This window comes from Vulpes lagopus, chromosome 1 (genome assembly GCF_018345385.1).
Source record: "Vulpes lagopus strain Blue_001 chromosome 1, ASM1834538v1, whole genome shotgun sequence".
Classification (NCBI taxonomy): Eukaryota; Metazoa; Chordata; class Mammalia; order Carnivora; family Canidae; genus Vulpes; species Vulpes lagopus.
The window spans coordinates 64532600-64553782 of NC_054824.1; the positions used below are offsets into that span (position 1 = coordinate 64532600).

Here is a 21183-nt window from a genome sequence, read left to right on the forward strand (position 1 = left end):
AGCATATTGCTTGTCACAGATTGACATTTCTTCAATGAATGAATAATAAAAACCAGAATGACTTCAGTGCTAAATAAGAGGTGTTGGCACCGAGAAAGGCTGGATTAAGAAACCGGTCAGGGCATGGCGGTTGTCACCCCATTAACCACTCTGCAGGCCAGCTGTGGAGCTAGACGTGGTGCCCAGAACTTGACCCGGCGCGTGCGCAGTCGCTCTCCGCCCGGCCCCTCCCCAAGCCCGCCCCGTGGTGCTTCCCTTCAGCCCCCTCTGCAGTCAGCAACCAATGAGGGAGAGGAGGCGGCCCTGGCGGCGCGGGGCTCCTTGGGTAGCGTCCCTGGTTACTGTTGCTAAGACTGTGGCTAGACGGAAGCGGTGGGCGTGCCGAGGTTTGCGAGCCAGACCCTGAGAGAGGTCAGGGGTCAGTGCGGAGCCGGGAGGCGATGGTGAAGCAGACCATACAGATTTTCGCGAGGGTGAAGCCCACTGTCCGGAAGCAGCAACAGGGGGTACGGGCAGCGAGGGCGCCGGCGCGGCGGGGGCTCCCCGGCAGGGAGGGACGGCACGCGGGGGCCTGCGCTGGGGAGGGGGCTCCGCGCAGGGACGCGGGCCGAGACCCCAGGGCGGCGCCCGCCCCGCAGCGCCCCGCAGCGCCCCGCGGGCCGGACGCTGTGCACCCAGCCGCGCTCGGCTCACGGCCGCGCCTCACCCTGCACCCTGCGGACCCCTCTCTGGGAAGGGGTCACGGGGTGCTGCAAGCTCTGCACGCAGAGAAGCCCAACGCGATGCGCGGCTCACCGGGCAGAGCGTGCCAGCAAGGGGTGCAGGTCCATGCAGGTCTGGGATGATACAGATAGTGTAAGTAGACAGATAGGCTGCGGCTCTGCGCCCAGGGGGCCCTTAGGAATTTGTTGCCTAACTACATCCTCATTGTGCAGCACGTACATTAAGGCTCAGCGTAATACTTTTTGCAGGTATACGTATTTGTGCATCCCGATGCAAAGAACACACCTAGACTTTTCATTCCGAAAACACTGAGCATTTACCGAGGTGCTTCCTCCAGTGTGTGAAACTCAGATGCACAAGGAGGTTAAGACCTTGCCCTTGCCGTGAGCAGAGATACTTGGTGTGTTTCTTATATGCTTCAAAACATGGTTGTTGTTTTTTCCTCCCTAGAAAGAGCATAGTCGTTCGTACCCCTTAGTGTTTTGTCTGCATTATCTCCGATACTCACGAGAATGCTGCAAGGTGGATGTCGTTTTCCCCATATATTTGTAGGTGAGGAAACAAAGCCTCAGGTTGGATAATGTGGCCAAGTCATCCACCCAGTGAGTAGCAGAACCCTGATTTTAGTGAAGGGCTTTTTATTACAAAGTTCTTGGCTCTTCGGACAAAACTTTTTTTGCTTCCCAAAGTGAGAACTTAGGTAAGAGCAATCAATCTCGGCCTTACTCACGAGTGCCTGCAATGGGTATATTATTAATAATATTTTATATCTGTTCCATATCTACAGTGTGTATGTATGTAACATCATCGTATATCATAATGTAGCATTTGCCTCTTGTAATTTACGTATTTGAAACAAGAACATGGAGTCTTTGTCATCATCACCATAAAAAGCCTTTTTACTCATAAACTACTTTAGGAGAAGATGCGTGAGAAGAAAATACTGATTTTTCTTTTTTTAGGAATAAAGTAGTGTAGGAAGGAACCATGGATATCTTCCTTTTTTTTTCTCCTCTTGTATTCACTTACAAGAAGATTTTTAAAAGGGCATCATATATACCCGGTGTTTTATATGTAAAGTCCCTCCGTACCTCTTACAGATTCTTAGCCAAAAATATTGAGCTTGTCTACATAGACTCAGCAGTGGGAAGCAGGTGCTTGGATTTGGTAATGTTAGAGGATTGGTTGGGTGAGGGGGTGGCAGAGGTAGGGGGTTGATGGAGAATATTGGATGTAATTTTGAACTTTCTCTTTTCTTAAAGTGCAGTATTTGGTTACTGTACCTACTTTTGCATTTCTTAGGTAGGATTCTGTAGAGTGGTTTGTTTGATACTCCAGGGAGTATTTTTGGGTGTCCTACTGTATTTTTATAATGGCAGATTCTTACCAAGATGCAACATTATACCACATACACAAAAATGAGAGAATACAGATGAACACATTTTGAGTTAGTATATCCCTGCTCTCCCTTAGAAGTCCCACTTTTAACACCCTTTTTGCTCCTGAGAGATGTATGGTTGGTTGTTTCTTTGCCTGTAACATTCAACCAGGAGTGACTCAAAGATATTTTTCTTTCTTTCCTCTTCATTTTGTGGTTCCATTACTTCATTAGTCTTATTCCTTAAGGCACTATAAAGTAACTTATAGTAATTTATAGAGTGGTAACTTAGAAGATGCATAAGACAAACCTCTGATAATTTGAGGTTTTTCACTTGTATACTGCTTATTAGTACATTTCCAAAACATGATGTTCACATTCATCATTGCATTTCTTGTAATTGCCTTCCAGGTCTAAAAAAAAAGCACTGTCTCAAGTAAGTACTGTTATGACTAGAGGTAAAGAGTCCATCAATTAGACTAAACACATTTTCTGGTTGAGAGGGACCTTTCTTAATGCCTCATAGAATGGCTTAATCAGAGAGGTAGAGGGTCACTGTTCCTACCATAATAGTAGATGGCCCTTTCTGTCTTCTGAGCACTGAGTGTTACAGAACTTTTGAAAACGTGTAACTCAAATTTAAAGGAGTGCCTCACTCTTATATGTTTCATGTCTTATACACCCCTTTCCCTCACCTGTCTAGCCATTAACTTATTTATTTTTTATTTTTTTAGTGTAGTGCCCTACAGGATATAATTTTTAAATGTCTCTTGGGAAAATCTAGCCACAGAAAGTCTCAGACTTGATGCCATTACTTTCTACAAATAATTTTATTTTACAAGACCATTTTTTGCATGATTTCTTCATGATTTAAGTGAGAGGTTTTAATAGGAAATCTGCTTAGGAAAATTATTTTTGGGAAATTTAGGTAAGTTTTTATTTGTTTAAGAATATGACTCCCCCCCCCCCCACCCCATAATCAAGGATCTAAATGAGTCTTAAATAGGAAGTATTGCCTGTTAGAAAGACTTTTTATTTCCTGGTGAAAGACAACAAGTCTTAAAAAAAAAAAAAAACTCTACATCTAATGACTAACATTTTTTATGGTGCATTACAAAATGCTTCCATTTCCATGACATCATTTATCCCCACAGCAATCTTGTAAGGGAGGCAATTATATTTTCCTCATTTTACGTATAAAGGAACTGAGATTCAGAACATGGTGGCTGGTCACACAGCTGGTAAATTGAGCTCAGTGTTGGACACAAGTCTTTGGGTACCATGTCTTATGCTATTCTTTATTCCACATGATCTGCCCATAGGCTTGAGTCTTGATTTTCCTGACCAGTAAATAAAGGAGTAGGTAACCATGAAGAGAATCAGACAACCTGCAGTTGTAAAGGGGTTGGTTAAGACCCTTTATTTCCATATCAGTTTAGAGAGGTTAAGTGATTTCTCCCAGGTCCCTTGCTAATTAGTGGCTGAGCTGGGAGGAGAACCTTGAAGATGACATCAAAGACATGAATTACATATGTCTTTTGAAACCACATGTCTTTTATCAAATGCCTGAATATGTCTCACAGAAACTTGGGCTGCTTTGAATATAACTTGAATTAGAGCATTCTTGTGAGCTGTCTGAGAAATCTCAGACCTAGTCCTTTGATCTGCTTTGGCCACTTTGTAAATGCTCAGAAATGCTTATTGGTTGTAGGAAGATGTTAATTTCTGGCACATAATTCCAAAGCAGTGCGTAGATTAATGTCCTGCTCTCAGAACTATTAGTTTCTCAACAATAGAGACACTCAAATGCTCAAATTTGAATACTAGATCATTCAAAGAGATCTGAGCTTTTGGTAGAGCATTGATTTAGGTTTTACTCCTTTTTCTGTTTCATATACTTGTTAGAGTCTGTGCACAGTTCAAAGAGGAAAATTATCCAAATTATACTATATTATGGCTTATCTAGAAAGTGCAATTTTTTGTACAATTACAATGCCTATCATAATAACATGGTCAAATTTCAAGCCATAATTTTACCGTGCTATATTCATTTGTTGTCTTCGTATTTGCAGATTTATTCCATAGATGAAGATGAAAAATTAACACCTAACCTGGAAATTATCTTACCTCGCGATCTGGCAGATGGATTTGTGAATAATAAGCGAGAAAGCTACAAATTTAAGTAAGTTTATCTTTTGCCTTTGTTTCTGTTTCACTATTGAACTAACTCTGGTACTGTATTGATATCCACTGTGAAAACATTGGTGCTATTTCTTGAGGGAGAATGTAGTGCAATTCTCTGTTTCATCTAGTAGGTAGATTTCAGTTGTCTTTTCATTGCTGGGCCCAGAGTTGAAAAGACGGTGTGTTTCTGTATCCAAGATGCTGTCCCAAGATCCCAGCCTTTCTTTGTTACATCTGTTTATCTAGTGTTGTCCTTTTCCTGCTTGACCCACTCTGGTTTAGCACTTATTGGAAGCTCAGTGTATGACTAAACTCTATTAAAGTTAAAAAAAACTTAAGATATAACCTGTATGCTTCATAGAACAGCCTTCTTTATAACATAAATGATATTATGGATCTCATAGCACACTCCATATCTCTACTGTCTAAGGAAGTGGCCACTAGCCACTGGTAGCTCTTAAACACTTAAAATGTAGCCAGCCTGAACTGGGATGTGTTCTAAGGGTAAAATATATCAAGGATTTTTGAAGACTTAGTGTGGGGGGAAAAATGTTAAGCATCTCAAGAATTTTTTCATACTGATTACATATTAAAATGGTAAAGTTTGGGGTTATATTGGATTAAAAATAGATTACGAAAATTAATTTCACCTGTTTCTATGTTTAAAAAAGTGGCTACTGGAAAATTTTGAATTACATGTACACTCACATGTATGGATTGCATTATATTTCTCTTGGACAGCACTAAACTGTAGGGATTGGGTGAAGTGTACCTAACAGCCACCCCTGGATTGTCATCAGTGCCTTTGGTCTAAATTCTCTTCTAGTAGCCAGGCCTTGAAATGGGGGATTTGGGCTCCTTTATGCCGCCTTTATTCTCTAGTTTCAGACTGCGCTATTTCTTCCATCCCCACTTTTGACTTTCGAAGAAGTCTGAGCCCAAGTTAAAGCTGTATTTGATCTCTGCCTAAATTTAGGTAGTGGATTTCTGGGGCCAATGGCAGGAGTCCTAATTGCTGTCTTGCATTTCCCTTTAGGCTATTTTGCTTGGGCTCAGTTTTCATACTGTTTCTGCCCTTGCCCTTTGCATAAAACCAACTCAGATATTTTTTATGGTTCTCTCGAGATTTCTTATTTACATACATACATATATACATACATTTATTTATTTATGTCTTATAAAAATTCTCTTTGGTCTTGACAGTTTTCCTTTGTGTCTCATTTATGTATGTCCTCCCACTTCCACCCCATCTTCTTGGTCTCCTTTTACTGTAAGCACTGTGGGATTGCTAGCACATGGTTGCATGGTGAGGTGGTCCTTAACCCTATCTTTTTGGCTCCCCGTTGCCTTTCATTTTGATCTTTAAGGAGTAGCCTTAATAATGCATGATTTAATCTTTCTGAAGCAGGCATTCTTCCACTGATGTAAGTATGCTACATACTTCAGTAGCTATGACTTCATGACATCTGGGTGAGGCCAGTCTCTATAAAGCCACAATTTGCTGAAACGTTTTATTCAGCATGATTCTATGTGATTGTTAGGAAACAATTGGCCACATGTCTATCTATTGGCCTTTTCCAAAGTATTCTCTATATAATAAAGACACAAACAGTGCATTCAAACATGTTCATTGAAAATGTGTTATTTGCTTATTTTTAAATCTCTTACTCAGTCTTTCTAAATCTCTGGATTAAGAATATTGACTTTGGCATTTTATTTTATTTATTTATATTTCTTTTAGATTTTATTTATTTATTCATGAGAAACACAGAGAGAGAGGCAGAGACATAGCAGAGGGGGAAGCAGTCTCCCTACAGGGAGCCCTATGCGGGACTCAGTTTCCAGACCCAGGATCATGACCTGAGCCCAAGGCAGGTGCTCAACTGCTGAGCCAACCAGGTGTCCCTGCTTTAGCATTTTAAATAAAGAAATTAATAAAGTATTTCACTTATACCTATGTTCAGAGATAAATATTTCAATACTTTAAGAGTGTTTTCTCCCAAGAAAATTCATCCATTCAATTAATATTTGTTGACCATCCACTGTGTGCTGTTTTAATGGCTAGGAATATAGCAGGGAATGCAACAAAGGTCTGGCTCTTATGGTGCTTACATTTTAGTGGGAGGAGGTAGATAGGCAGATCCTTTAGTACAACATATATCAAAAAGTGTTAAATGCCACAGAGAAAATAAGGCAGGACAATAAGGAGTACCAGGAAGAGGGGCAAGGAGAGGGATGGTTGCAGTGTTTCATAGGGCAGTCAGGGAAGGTGTCACAAGAAGGTGATATTTGAGCAAAGGCTTACAGGAGGTGAGGAAGTCAGACATTCAGATACCCGAGGGATTGGGATTCTAGGCCAACGAAATTCCTAGAGCAAGTCCCTGAGGTGGTAGAGTGCTGGCATGTCTGAGGAAGAGTAAAGGATCTGTGGGGCTGGAGAAGAAGGTCAAAGGGGCAGCAGAGTGTCTAGATCGTAGAGAGCCTTATAAGTCATCATAAGGATTCTTTTGGGGAAAAGTCCTTGTAAACTTTCTCTTCCCAAAGTGTTAATGGGAAGGTAATGGAGGGTTTTGAACAGAAGAATGAAATAGTTTCACTTATGTCTTAGCGGGATCATTTGTCCTGGCATGTAGAAAATAGACTGTAAGAGCAGCCTGTTTAAAGGGAGACCAAGCAAGAAACTGGTAGCTTGGTCCGGAGTAGTAGCAAGTAGAAATGCTGAGAAATAGTTGCATTCTAGATGTATTGTGAAGGTCAGAGCTGACAGTTATCAGATGGGTGGGATATAGAGTGTAACAGAGGGAGGGAGAGCAGGGAGAGAATGAGAGAAGGAGAGAGAGAAAGAAAGAGAGAGAGAGAGAGAGAGAGAGAGAGAGGAGTCAGGAGTCAGGATGCCCTAAGGGCTTTGGGCTGAACGTTTGGAAGGATGGAGTTGTCGTGTGTAGGATGAAGAGGACCAGGAGGAACAAGTTTGGGGTGGGAAGAGGTCAGCGTATGCCAAGTTCAAAATGGAGTTTAGAAAAAGCCTACACAACTTCCTAATAAATGAAAGCACCTTCTCAGAATCAGGACACCGAAGTTATGTCTCAGGGTACATTATTGATTAGCTCCAGGGCCAGGAGTAAATTGCTTTATCTCCCTGGGCCTCAACCTCCTTCTCTGGAAAAGATTTGACTGAATTCTTTAAACTCTGTGATTCTGTTTTATTCTTGCATGGTTTTCAAAAGCTAGCTGATCAAAAAAAAAAAAAAAAAAAAAAAAGCTAGCTGATCATAATGACTTTTCAAATTTCTGTGTAACTACATTATATAAAACAAAATATTTTGGGATGATGATATTTGGTCTTTAGTGACCATTGTATGATTCATTGAAACTCCTGCCATCTCTTCGGTTTACATGGTGATAGACATAATTCCTATTATTTAGGGAAGTGGGAGTTGGGAATGGCTGATGGGTTCACTCAGACATCACCAGCAAATCGACATTATCACCGTCATCCTCAGAAGCACTGCTGCACTCAGGTAGTACTCCTACGAGCACTTGAGTGGCCATGTACCCTGTTATGTCAGCGTTCATATCTGAAGCTGTGATGCACCTAAAGCGTTTCAAGGAGTGTTCTAGGCAAATTGGTAAATACTGCTGTCTAAGATATAATCTTGCCTGCTAAAAACGTGGTAGCCAGAGTGTCTGACAGTCTCTCTCTTTGTGTAATTTCATTATTTGCTTCCTCAAAAGGGAGCTTGATAAGGCTTACAGCTTAATATTAATCAGTTAATACTGATTAAAGACCATGAATTTCATTCCATTTTGTATTTCCCACCCAGCCCCAGACATCCTTCTGAACTCCTTGGTAGTGAAAACAGCCCCACATTTCATGTAGTCACTCCTTTAATTGAATGTGCGCCCGACTCACTTTTGAGTCACAAGGGAGACAGAGACCAGAAGTTCCTGAGCCACCCTGAAAGTTGCTTGGGATGCCCTCAAAGTGTTTGTTTTAAAGGTTTTGCTTTAAAGCCACACCGCCCCTAATTTTCATCTTGAAAAATCTTAAATATGCAGAAGAGTTGAAAGAATAACACAGTAGCTTCTCCTCTGCCCTTGGTGGGAGATTCACCCATCATTTTGCCATTTTGCCCTATTTTGCCATTTTGCCCTATATGCTTATGCCCCCCCCTCCCTCCCTCTCTCCCTCTTTCCCCCTCTCTCCCTCTCCCCTTCTCCCTCTACCTCTTCCCTTTGGCCCATCTCCTCCTCTTTCTCCCTGTGTGTCTCTCTCTCTTACTTTTTTCATGATCTTTTAATGAGGGGCATTCCAGTAGGTAGGTGACTTGCCACACCATGAGAGTTACCACCAGTTTCCCACTGTGCCCGTGATCGCATACTAAGCTCAGTCACGGTGCCACTGTGAGAGGAGCAGCATCGACACCATCTAGTCCCTCCCCCATCGCCCTGGCCTTGCCAGTCTGATAAAGATGCCTCTTGCAGTATAGGCCCGTTTTGACTTACTGTTTGACTTTTGATTCATGATTAACCAAATGGGGCAAAACTATCCCTAGAGGTAAGTGGCCAACAGCAGCACGTAGCACCTATTGATGGAAAATTGATTTCAGTTTGCAATTTGAAAGCCAAATTTGATAAATCGTACATTTCACAGCTGCATTCTGTCCTGACAGGTCAGACATCAGAAGTTCTCTGGCTTGTTTACATCCTGTTCTTGGGTTTCAATTTCACACACTTATCTGGATTCGAGTTTGATGCCAGTTGCAGACACTGTCCCTCTTGAGGGCTAAAGAACACACAGTTTATTATTTGGTTCAAAGCTGCGACAGTTTTTCAGAGGGATTTATTGTGCAGATCTTGTCAAAAGCAATACTGTTTACCCACCCTTTGTATACAGGGGTACAACGGTGCAGTGTGGTGGGGACTACAGGGCAAACATTGTGTCAGCTTAGGTAAGCCCAGTGATGTAAATATGGGGTAATTTACAAAGCTTTTGGGGAAAAAATATTAATCCAATTGTGTTTACAGCTCAGTCTTTAAATAATTACCACTTTAATATTTGCAGATTTCAAAAGATTTTTGATCAGGGTGCAAGCCAAGAGACCATTTTTGAAAACATTGCCAAACCAGTTGCCGAGAGGTAGGATTGCCTATATTCTGTTTGGTGGGTTCGTGGTTTTTCACTTTGTCTTCCATTTTCAGATAATTGTGGTAATGTGTTTCGGCATATCAGTTATATACTCATTGCTGCAGGGCGTGTATTAATACCTTCTATTCATATAGCTGTTTGTTTTAGATTTAGATTCTGAACCTTAAAACAAACCAGTGAGAGAGACAGACTAGCCACATTACTCCCATTTTAAAGGCTCTGTAACTCTCTGAGGATCAGAGAGATTTAGCACACTGCTCAGGATTGCATGGCTAGTGATAGTAGAGTCCTGGGTCTGGTACATCACAGCACTCAGTCCAGAACTCTTTCCTCAATACAGAATTTCCAACATATGGTCAGAGTGATGAAGGATGAAGTACCTGGTAACACCTAGGAGGGCTACTAATGGTTGACCTAGCTCTACCTCTGTGTGATAACCACTTTTCAAAGCTTGGCCCTTAGCTTCTAGGCCGTTTGTGTTTCTACATATTCAGATAGTTCCAGGCTAGTGACTATTAGAACCAAACATCAATGAGAGTACCGAATAAATCAGAATGCCATTTTATTAGCATATATTGGCAAAGTGTCTTTGGAACCAGACACTCAAGCCTCTTTGATAAGCACACCCCCCTTTTGTAGGAAATCTTTATGAGAAATTATCACTACTTAAGGTTGCTTTCCCATTGTGATATCAGTTGGATTAAAATGAAAAACGTTCAGTCTCCAATGTACGATAGTTCAATTTAGGATTTTCCAACTTCAGGATGGTGTGAAAGTGATAGGCATTCAGTAGAAATCCTATTTCAAATTATGAATTTTGATCTTTTCCTGGACTAGAGATATGCTGTACAGTACTCTCTTGTGATGCCAAGCAGAGGCAGTGAGCACCGCTCCCAGTCCGCCACGTGATCACAAGGGTCAACAACTGATGCACTTACAATCATTCTGTCTCCATATGTCATTCCTTTTTTTTTGCCTTCAGTACAGTATTCAATAAATTACATGAAGAAATCAGCACTTTATTATAAAACAGGCTTTGTGGTGGATGACTTTACCCACCTGTAGGCCAACATGAGATTCAGAGCAAACTGAAGCTAGGCTAGGCTAAGCTGTGATGTTTGGTAAATTAGGTTCATGACATGCATTTTTACCTCATTGTGGGTTTCTTGGACAGAACCCTATTATAAGTGGTGGAAGATCTGTACCTGTTAAATAAACCCATTTTTCAGTTCCACTGATCAGTATACCCTTTGCCACAGACATTGCTGGAAACTCACTGCCACATTTTGTCTTTTGAGCTCCTCAGTTTTATGAATCCTACTCAAACTAAGCCTTTCTCTTTTAATACAGTCTTCCTGCACAGTGGGTGAAATGCAGTCCAGTAGGCTTTGGCTTAAAGTTTTAGTTATAGTCCCAATCCAGTAACTTCTACAGATTAAATTCAGTCTCCTTGACTGCATGTCACACATCTTTAAAATTCTCTTCCTTTTTGTAATCTTTTGGGTTATGTCATTTTTCAGAAAGCTAGCATCGTGTGTTTTATTTTGAAACTTAACTAAAATCATTCAGGGAGAGAGCCTTAGTTTCTGTTTCATGGGTATCTGGTTTTTTCTTCCCATTACTAACAAGCTCTTCCATCTTGAGCCCACTTACCCCTCCAGCTCTTGCTGGGTCCTCAGCCTGGAATTGTTTTCCTTCAGAAATCTGCAGGGCTGTCCCCTCAGCCTTGGAGTCTTGCACATATGTTACCTTCTCCGTAAGGCCTTCCTTAATTAACTGCATTTGAAATTGCACTCTCTTTCACCTTTCCCTGTTTTATTTTAGCTTTTTAGCACTTATCACCGTCTGACACACTGTATAGTTTGGTTGTTTATTAGTGTTTCGGTCTGTCTTCTGCTAGAACAAAAGCTCCACAAAGACTGGGATTTGTTTTGTTCACTGGCTTGACAATGACACCCAAACTAATGATGACAAGATTTCAAGAACGACAGGCATTTTTATACAGGCTATTGAGTCTTCTTAGTGAATCCTATCTTTTGCCAGTAGGAAACATTCCTCTTTGTCCTTTTTTTTTTTTTTCTAAGAGAGGGAGAGAGGGATAGAGAGCAGGAGAGGAAGGAACATGGTGGTAGCATGGGGAGGGGCAGAGGGAGAGGGAGAGAGAAAATCTCTCCCTCATGGAGACCGGGGCTCATCCTCTCGACACAGATAATGACCTGAGCTGAAATCAATTTGGATGCTTAATGCTTAACTGACTGAGCCACCCAGGTGCCCCTCTTTGTCCTTAATACTTTTTTTTCCCTTACATCCCATTTTTCATGAAACTATCTTTGCTAATTTTTTTTCTGTTAGCCTTTATCTGGTTTATCTTTCTCCATCTCTTAATTCAACTGCCCTGTGACATTTTAAGTATGGTCTAAACAAAACATAGCTCACTTTTCCCTTTTCAGCCACTCAGAGTCCCTACTCTTTAATTGATTACTCTGACCTGTTTATATTTATTAGGATCATGATAATGAGGTTTGGAGCTATTCTATCTTAAGTTACTTTTTCCATTTACCATACTTTTTGTGGTTTTTTTTTTTGCTGTTTGTTGGTTTGACTATACTTGTTGCTGGTGCTGCTTTCCATTTGTTCCCTTATAGTGTATGTTGTACTTCAACAGCAGCAGTATAGTTTAAGTTCAGATATTTAAAATCATTTGTATTTTTTCTGGATATCTAAAGTTTTTCCATCTGCCTCTCACTTTGCTCACTTTTACTTTGCCTTTCCTACTCCCGGTCATTTCCAGTATTGAGACCAACTGATAACTGCGTTCTGGATTGTTGTTAACCATTTTTATTAATAGCATTTATTTAAATTTATCTCTGAGTTAATATTTATTACTTTGTTAATCACTGTTTTGTATACTCATGTCCACTTCTTTTTTTTTTTAAGATTTTATTTATTTATTCATGAAAGACACAGAAAGAGAAGCAGAGGCATAGGCAGAGGGAGAAGCAGGCTCCCTGTGGGGAACCCGATATGGGACTTGATCCCAGGACCCTGGGATCATGACCTGAACCAAAGGCAGACGCTCAACCGCTCAGCCACCCACATGCCCCTTATGTCCACTTCTTGGATTCCTTCTGTCTTTTCTGGTCATCATCCTTTGATACTTTTTTAGAAAGTTCAAGACTGGAATTTCTGGAAGCTTTTTATCTCCCTTCACCGTTATATGGAATTTGACTGGGTATAGAATAATTCTAGCTTAAACATTTCCTTTCTCTCATAACTGTGAAAATACTCCCCCATTGCCTCTTTGCTTGCAGTGTTGCTGAAAAGATGTCAATGTTGATCTGGATCTTATTTCTTCTAAGGAGATGCCTTTTTTTCCCCCTCTTTCTGGAAGCTTTTAGGATTTTTTTTATTTTGTTCTTTGTTTCATAGCAGTGAACTTATTGATAGTGTAGTATAGATATGGCTGTTTTTTAGTATATTCATGTATTCTTGCCTCATTCAGCCACTTCAGTCTGAAAACTCTTATATTCAAGCTCAAGGGTCAAGTCATCATATTGATAATATCTTTAATAATTAAAAAAATCATTTTCTACCCTCCAGCTGTTTATTTTCTCTTTTTGGAACTTGTAGTTCTAAAACTACCACTTCTCACCTTCAAATATTATAACTGTCCATTCCTAGTTTCCATCTCTTTGTCTTTGGTTCTGAGTCCTGAAAGAATTTGTTAGCTCAGTCTCCCATCATTGGTAATTTATTTTTCAGTTGTATGCATTCTCTACCACCTGCCTCTTAAATTTTTAATTTTAGCAATTTTACTTTTCACTCCTAGGAGATGGGGGAAAAAGTTTATTCTTGTCTATTGATGTGATGTCCTCCCTTTTCACTCGGAATGACAATTATTATCTTCTTTTGAATTGGCTTTTTTCCTGTATGTCTTTTTTTTTTTTAAAATGTTTATGCTCTACTGTTGCTTTCCTGGTACATATTTTCCTCAGATATTTGGTGATTTTAAGAAATGCCTGGTGTTCTCTATGAAGATCAATCTTCAGGAGTACATGCCCAGGGTTAAATTTGGTCACTCCACACCAGGCCCTTTTAAACCTGTTCTGTTGGTTGACACATTGTAGCTTAATTCTGGCTACTGCATACAATTAAACCAAAATAAAATTAGTTCTATTTCTTTCCAAAATGGTATAATTCAGGAGTCTTCCTAATTCAGACTCATTTTTTCCTACCTAAGTCAAAGAGGGATGAGACTGCATGACTACAGAGCTGCATGACCAGTGGTGAGAATTTGTAAAGCTTTACATTTGTGTCATTGGAGATTAAGTAAAAGAATCTTTGTGGTTAGTTGTTTATTATTCGGTACATCTCCGCCAGGAAGTACCTCATCATTCCACCCCTTTTGAACTTTTTCTGAAATATATCCTATGTTGTTTAGTAACATGCAAAAAGAGCCTTTTGCCATATGAGTTTTGCTCATTGATGTTGGACTAGTTTTTTGTAAAGATAATATTTAGTAGGTACACAAATGTGTATAGTACATGGATTGCATCATATGAAAGAGCCTGTAGATTTTTTAAAAATGTACTTTTGAAGTGTAGTTGTCATGCAATGTTATATTCATTTCAGGTATAAGGAATTTGTGGTTTTATGTGACGTTTCACCCAGCGTTCTGCTTCTCAAGCTGGAGTGCATATATCTTGAGAGAATGTAGTGGTCTATCAAGGTGATGCCTGAAGCCACAAGCCAAACATGGTACATTATCCTAGAGTGCGAATTTTACTTAAGCATTTAAGGAGAGAATGTTAAACTCTAGACTTTTCTGAGATTCTATCACATGCACTTGTAAATCTGCAGAATCTCAGCTTTTCATCTAATCTTATGTTTTACCTAAAAGCTTGGGATATGGGAAATTTATGTGCAGTGAGTGCTTTTGGAAAAATTTAGAAATTTAGTGCTTTAGAGGAACATGGTTTGACCAAAATGAATAGAGTGCACACCATCAGGGGTGTGCCAAAGACAGAAGTCCCCCAGCTGCCACTGGACAGCTAAAGCATCTGCAGTACAACAAGGCCAACCAGGTGATGATGCTATTAGTCACTCTGTGAACCAGTTCTTTTTAACTTTTGATTTTATCGGGATTGAACAACCAAGTGTGATCTTTCAGTCTATGCTGAGAAGACGATGAAGGGAAAAAGCAAGGTCCCAGGCCTACCACTGGGAGCTCTCAGGGAGAAGTCTGTATTAGAATATTTGGACCATGCTCTGGCTGGATGGGAGGCCAGGGCTTGGTAGAGGAGGTCTTACAGGAGGCACAGTCCCATACTCCCAGGGGGCTGGTGCCCAGCCCCCGCAGGGCTCTAACCTGTGCCTCTAGGATACAGGCTCTGCTGCTGATGCTGCTGGTTGTGTTGCTTGTTCAGTCCTGCTGCATAAGCAGAGACAAGAAGACCAGAATGGGGTAGAAGAGAAGCCACAGAAAAGTACTTAAAAAAAATAAACTCAAATCTCATTGTCCATTTTTTCACTTCTGTGTACTCATGCTTCTCCCTTGCCTGGTTCCAACAGTGTGGCAGTGGAATAATCTGATTCAGGCATCAGCCCTGTGATTGACTTATTGTGAGACTCTGGGTTGGACTTCCTATCAAGGGGAATCGTTATCCCCTGAGAGAAAGGGAGATGCCAACAAGACCAAGCAAGTGTTTTGAGGATGAAAAGAAATAGTGTATTCAAATGTACTTTGTAAACTTCAATGCCTTGTTCAGTGTAAGGGTTGAAAAAAATTAGACATATGTATCCTTTTTCCACTTTAAAAATATGCCCGGTAGTTTATGGCTTCAGACCAAAGTGAAGCAGACACACTTCTCCTCTCACTAAGTACAAGTAAAAACTCTGGGAATTATATATAAAAGAAACATAAGAAGATTCTGAAAGATGAGGAGAAAGTAGACTGGCCAGGGGACCTCAGGACCTGAGGAATGATGTGGATTTTTGGTGTTTTTTTCCCCCCTCATGTAACCCAGACTGGAACAGACCCAGAAACACCAATAATAGTAGGCTCAGAAAAAGTGGCAAGAAAAGTCTATTCTCTACAGTCAGAAGACTAGGAAAGGGGCAACGCAGTGAGTAGAAACTTTTCTATACTAGTTGCCCTACTCCCTCCATGGAAAATATTTCCATGGGAAAATCCCCAGCCCCACCCTGACAGCAAAGGCCTGGCTATCACAAGGCACTGAGTCCACCATTGCCAGGGTAGTATCAGAGGAGTGGGAAGACTTTTCATCCCCGCATGTTATTACCACTTGAGAGGAGTGGGAAGACTTTTCATCCCCGCATGTTACCACTTGAAGGTAACAACTTCTCCTTCTCCCCTCCCCCAAGTTGTCATCAGAAGTCACATGGGATCATAGAGTTCACCACCATCTAGCAGTAACAAGGCTTTCCTCACCCTGTTGTGGGATCAGTGGGCATCAGTAAGGTGCCCATCACTCTTCTATCCAGGAAGGTGTCGGATGAGGCTTAGAAGGGAGCCTGAAATCTCACCCTCACCCACAGGAACGAGGCTCCCCCACAGGTGTTAAGACAGACAGATGGGGAACCTGGATCTTCACTGTCACCTGGCAGTGGTAAGGTGATATCTTCCTGCTAGCGTGGTGTCAGAGGAGGCATGCTAAAACAAGATTGAAGTATGACCTAGAATCTCATGATATAATACCTTTGCTATCCAAGATACAATTGAAAATCATGCATCAAATACGAAATATCAAGAATCGAAAAACATCAATTTACATAAGACGAAATAATCAACAGATGCTGGCACATAGATGACATAGGTCTGGAATAATCTGAGAAGGATTTTAAGCAGCCACCATAGAAATGCTTCCATGAGCAATTAGAACATGCTTAAAACAAATGAAAAGATTTAAAGTCTCAGCAAAAAAACAGAAGAAATAAAGAAGAACCAAATAGGAATTTAGAACTGGGAAGTACAATAAGTGAAATAAAAAATCTGATGGATGGCTCAACAGCAAAAAGGAGAGCTCAGAGAAAGGAATCAATGAATTTGAAGAGCGTAACAATAGAAATCACCCAGTGTGGACAATAGAAAGAAAATAGGCTAGAAAAAAAGTGAACGTATCCTCAGGGTCCCCTAAGAACTATTGCAAATTATCTAACATTCATGCCATCAGAACCCCCAAGGAGGGGAGAAAGAGAGAGGGGTTGAAAAGTATTCAGGGAAGTAATGTCTAAAAACTCCCCAAGTTTGGCAAAAGGCATAAATTTAGAGCTTTAAGAAACTGAGCAAACCCCAAACAGGATAAGCTCACATCCACTAAGACATATCATAGTTAAACTTCAGAACACTGAAGACAATGAAAAAATCTGAAAGCAATGAGTGAGAGATGGTACCTTACCTATAGGAAAAAAGAATAATTTGAATTATAGTGGATTTCTCATAAAAAATCATGAAATCTAGTTGGAAGTAGAATATTCTCAAGTGAAATGATGAAAGAAAAGAACTGTCAGCCCAGAATGGTATAACCAGTGTAATTATCTGTCGGGAATAAAGGGAGAAATAAAGATGTTCAGACAAAGGAAAACCTAAGACAATTAGTTGCCAATATACCTTCCCCAAAAGAAGCAATAAGAGAAGCTCTTGAAAAAAAGGGAAATGAAAATAGGATGAATCTTGGAACACTAGCAAGGAAGAGAGAACAACACAAAGGGCAAAAATGTGCATTCATAAAATAAACTCATTTCTCCTCTTCAGTCTAAAAAACCATGTTTGATGAAGCAAAAAATAAAGCATTGTCTGATGACAATTACATTATAAACAAAGGAGGGTAAAGGGATGTAGAAGGAAGAAAGGTTTCCATACATTATTCAAAATGGTAATATGTCAACATCAGTAGATCTCTGGTGATGCTTGAAGAGCTCTGTGTCTTCATTGCAGTGATGGTTCCTTGCACTTACACATGTGATAAAGTGACACAGAACTTTACATACATGTTGTCCTGGTGTCAGCTTCCTACTTTTGATAACATACTATAGTTATGCAAGAAATAACCATTGAGGGGAACTCGGTGAAGGATATACAGAGCCACGCTGTATATCTCTTTGCAACTTGCTGAAAATTTGTAAGTATTTCAAAATAAAACATTAACATTTCCGGGCCTGAAAACTTTAGTGTCATTTGTTCTGTGATGTTCCTCTATTTAGCAAATTTGGTAATCTAAACTATTATACTAGGACTTCTCCCCATGGGACTCAGTAAAGCTAATTCCATTAGACATTCATCACAACATGCCTGCCAGTAAACACTTTATTTTTCTCAAATTTGGCTTTTAAGCAGAAAGTATTGGTCATCACCAAATTATGCAAAAACCCACTGGCTCCCACAGATCTGTTCAACTTCTGGCTACATTTTTACTTCACCAGATGGATTGTTTATACGCATGTACCTGTGCTTGGCTCCACTTCCTGCTCTAGTGTATTTCCTGATAACATTACATTTCTACCTTTTATGATTTCGCTATTATTCTTAAATATAAATAAGTATAGCACTTTTTAAATTGTATCTTCAACTGAAAACACGATTTTGTGCTTAAAAACAGAAACACCTATCAGCTTTTGAAACCCACTGAATTATATAAGATGATGAACTGAGGGGGTTCCACCAAAATCTTAATAAGGATCATATTGCCATGCCACCCGCACCTTGTGAACTTGGAGAGAGCACAGCACAGTCCACCTAACAAACACAGATCATATGGAGGATGCTCACTTAAAATAATGAAATTTACTATTGTAGGTAAACAAAAGAGTCTAAATTTGGATGTCTCTTCTTAGGAGCGGCCATTCAAGAAATTGCATGCTACCATCATTTTCGCAGTGAAAACTAAATTAAAGCCGTTTGTGACTTGATAAAATACCTCTAAAAATGTTCTGAGAGTTATATGAAGCAGTTTGACTGCAGAGACCACTAGTTCTCTGACAGAGCAGATACAAGTGAAAATCACTGGGACAGTGGTAAAAATAAATAGCATTGCTTACATTTAAAAGACAATAAAAGAGACTGACTAGGGGATCAGAGGTGCTCTCTCTCTCAGTGATGTGACTCCTTAGCTAGAAGATACTTTTTCTAGGCTGGCATGTCCCCTGCTAAAATGACCTTGAGGCCAGGATTGTGAAGGTCCTGTACTGGGGAGGTGAGCCCAGGAAGCACAAGCAAGGGAGTGGGGAAGTGAGACCATGAAGGAAAGGAAGCCACTAGGAGGTACGTTAAAAGAGTAGGTTACCACTTTGGGCAGCTGGGACTCAATCCCACTAGCACTCTTTGGAGGACTTGGAGAGCATGCCTCAGAGTTGTTCTACCCAAGAGGCAAAAAAGCTCCTCTGTTCAACCACACCTGTCCATTATTTGCTAGGGGCTGCTTCTGGGGTGCTTCTAGCCTCACCTGTACATGGACTAACCCAGCCTCTTAGGCATGGTAAGCTTGTGGGCAGAGGGCCACAGGCTCTTGCAGTTAGAAGTCATTTGCATGAATGGGAACAGGGAGTCTTGAGTGGAGAGGGGCAGGAGCATTGCTAACTTCTGCTACAGGACACCCGCATTTCTGCTGATTGTAGCCTGAAAACATCTGGGCTTCTCTCCTCAGCAATCACCCTGACAGGAAAGCAGATTCAAACAAAATCCAAAAGGAAAACGAAACCCAGTGTGATGGGCACTGAGGGGGGCACTTGACGGGATGAGCACTGGGTGTTATGCTATATGTTGGTAAATCGAACTCCAATAAAAAAAATACCAAAAAAAAAAAAAAAGTAAAGTAAGTAAAGGACTGGAAATGAAAAAAAAAACAAAAACACCCGATGTGATTTGTAATTACATTTTATATGAGATTGGATTCTTGAAACATTGTGGTACTGAGATGAAGAGAAATTATCTGCATATTTTCTTCCCAGTTTTTTGAAGTTCACATACTCAGTATCATTTTGCCCATTAATCCTTGAGGATAATAGGAAAAGGTTCCTTGTCCGTAAGTAATTAAGAACATTCTTTTTTATATTTGCTGTTCCTCAAACGCAGCAAGTGTGTTCCAAGCTCAGGGCCTTTGCACTTGCTATCCCCTCTGCCTGGAACTCTCTCTTGCTCCTGGCTTATACCTCCCTGTCTTACAGTTCTCTGCTCCAGTGTCTTCTCAGTGAGATCTTCCTTGACCACCCTATGTAACAGTCTCCACCCCACACTTATCCTTACCGTGCTCTATTTTTCTTTACAGCATGTGTCACCAACTAACATACTTTATTCAGTGTTTACTTGTTAAATTTGTTTATTGCCTGCCTCTGCTCACTCAGATGTAAGCTTCATGAAAGCACGAACTTTTCATCTGTGTTCACTGCTATAACCTCAGCTCTTAGGACAGCGTCAGGTATATATTGGATATTCAGTGAGTAACTGTTGAGTGAGAGGATCAGTATGGAGAGGATTATCCTTTAGGGGCTGTAGCTTCCCTTTCTTGCTGAATGCATAGTGATGGGCTCTGTTTCCTGTAAAAGGAGCTTTACTTTTGGTTCCTCCCTGAGGTTTTTTGTTTTTTTGGACAGAGGCCTTTTCAGTGAATCTAAACACAATAGATAGCTGCTTTTTTTGTCTAGTCTGGTGGTTTTCAAAGTGGTCACCCTGGAACTTGGGAGGCATGCAGATTCTCTGGCCTCCCCCAGACCTGCTAAATCAGAGCAGTCTGTTCTAACAAGGCCTCTACGTGCTTCCAATACACTAAACTAAAACTAAAGCTGCAGATTGTGTGATCTAGGCAGACAGCTTTACAGAGGGTACCCATGGTATTCATCTTGCGTGTTATCTTTTCCAGAGATCTGAGCTGTACTGTGAACAACTTTATGATTCTGAAATTTTGATGTGGGTTTATAATTTCCATGCTGTGTCTTTGTAAAATGAGCAGAAGCACCTCATCCTTATGCTGGGGCAGGCCTCCTGGGTGTGAGCCCCATGTGTGGGGCCCCTTGTTCAGAAGGGCACCTGTCTGGGTTTAATACTCTATTGTTATTATTTACAGGACAATTAAAAAGTAACAGAGAAATCAGAAACTATTTGGCTAAGGTAATTAATCAGTTATGATTTCAGGAATTTAAACACTTTCTCTAAAGAAATAATTGAGGGAGACTCTGTAACATGTCAAGTCCATGGACTTTGGAGCCATAAAAGTATGGTTCACCTCCCACCTTTAATACTTGATAGCTCTGTGGCTTTGAGCAGATTACTTACTCCATCCATGTCTCAGTTTTTTATCTGTTTGTGGGAAAATGGCTCCCTAATAGCTACTTCGTTTGCCCTGAGGACCAGATAAACTGGACATGAAAAACACATGCCCCAGTACACAGTGTGGGCTCAGGAAGTGTTAACTCTCACCCATTTTTGGCTCCTCACCAGTAGTTTTCTAGACAAAGGTTTTTCATTCCAGTCCAGGGTTTTACCAAGTTATGAAGGCTTTTCTTTATGGATTTCCCTCCCCTACCCCCTGACTCTTGTTAGATTTAGTTTCTCCTGAGGCACAAATCCACATTTTTATCAGAGATCTTTACTTTGGGACATGAGGACGCAGTCCCAGATGATCCAGAGATATTTCCAGTTGTTATTATTCACCTTCTTATCCTCCCAAAAGATGATATACAAAGAAAGCAAATGGAATGCAAAGCCTTCTGGAAAATTCTTCCTACACAGATGTAC

At 40.6% G+C, this 21183-nt stretch overlaps 1 protein-coding gene across 3 annotated transcripts in view; it reads left to right on the plus strand.

The window, feature by feature from the left end:
• Positions 1-375: 375 nt before the first annotated feature.
• Positions 376-21183, plus strand: part of KIF6 (kinesin family member 6) — a 377491-nt gene continuing 356683 nt past the window's right edge. For all 3 annotated transcript variants that reach the window (XM_041753408.1, XM_041753258.1, XM_041753340.1), the window contains exons 1-3: positions 376-506; positions 4174-4283; positions 9351-9425. In XM_041753408.1, coding sequence (XP_041609342.1) covers positions 441-506; positions 4174-4283; positions 9351-9425 — 251 coding nt within the window. In that variant the 5' untranslated portion in view covers positions 376-440. The remainder of the gene's footprint in view (positions 507-4173; positions 4284-9350; positions 9426-21183) is intronic.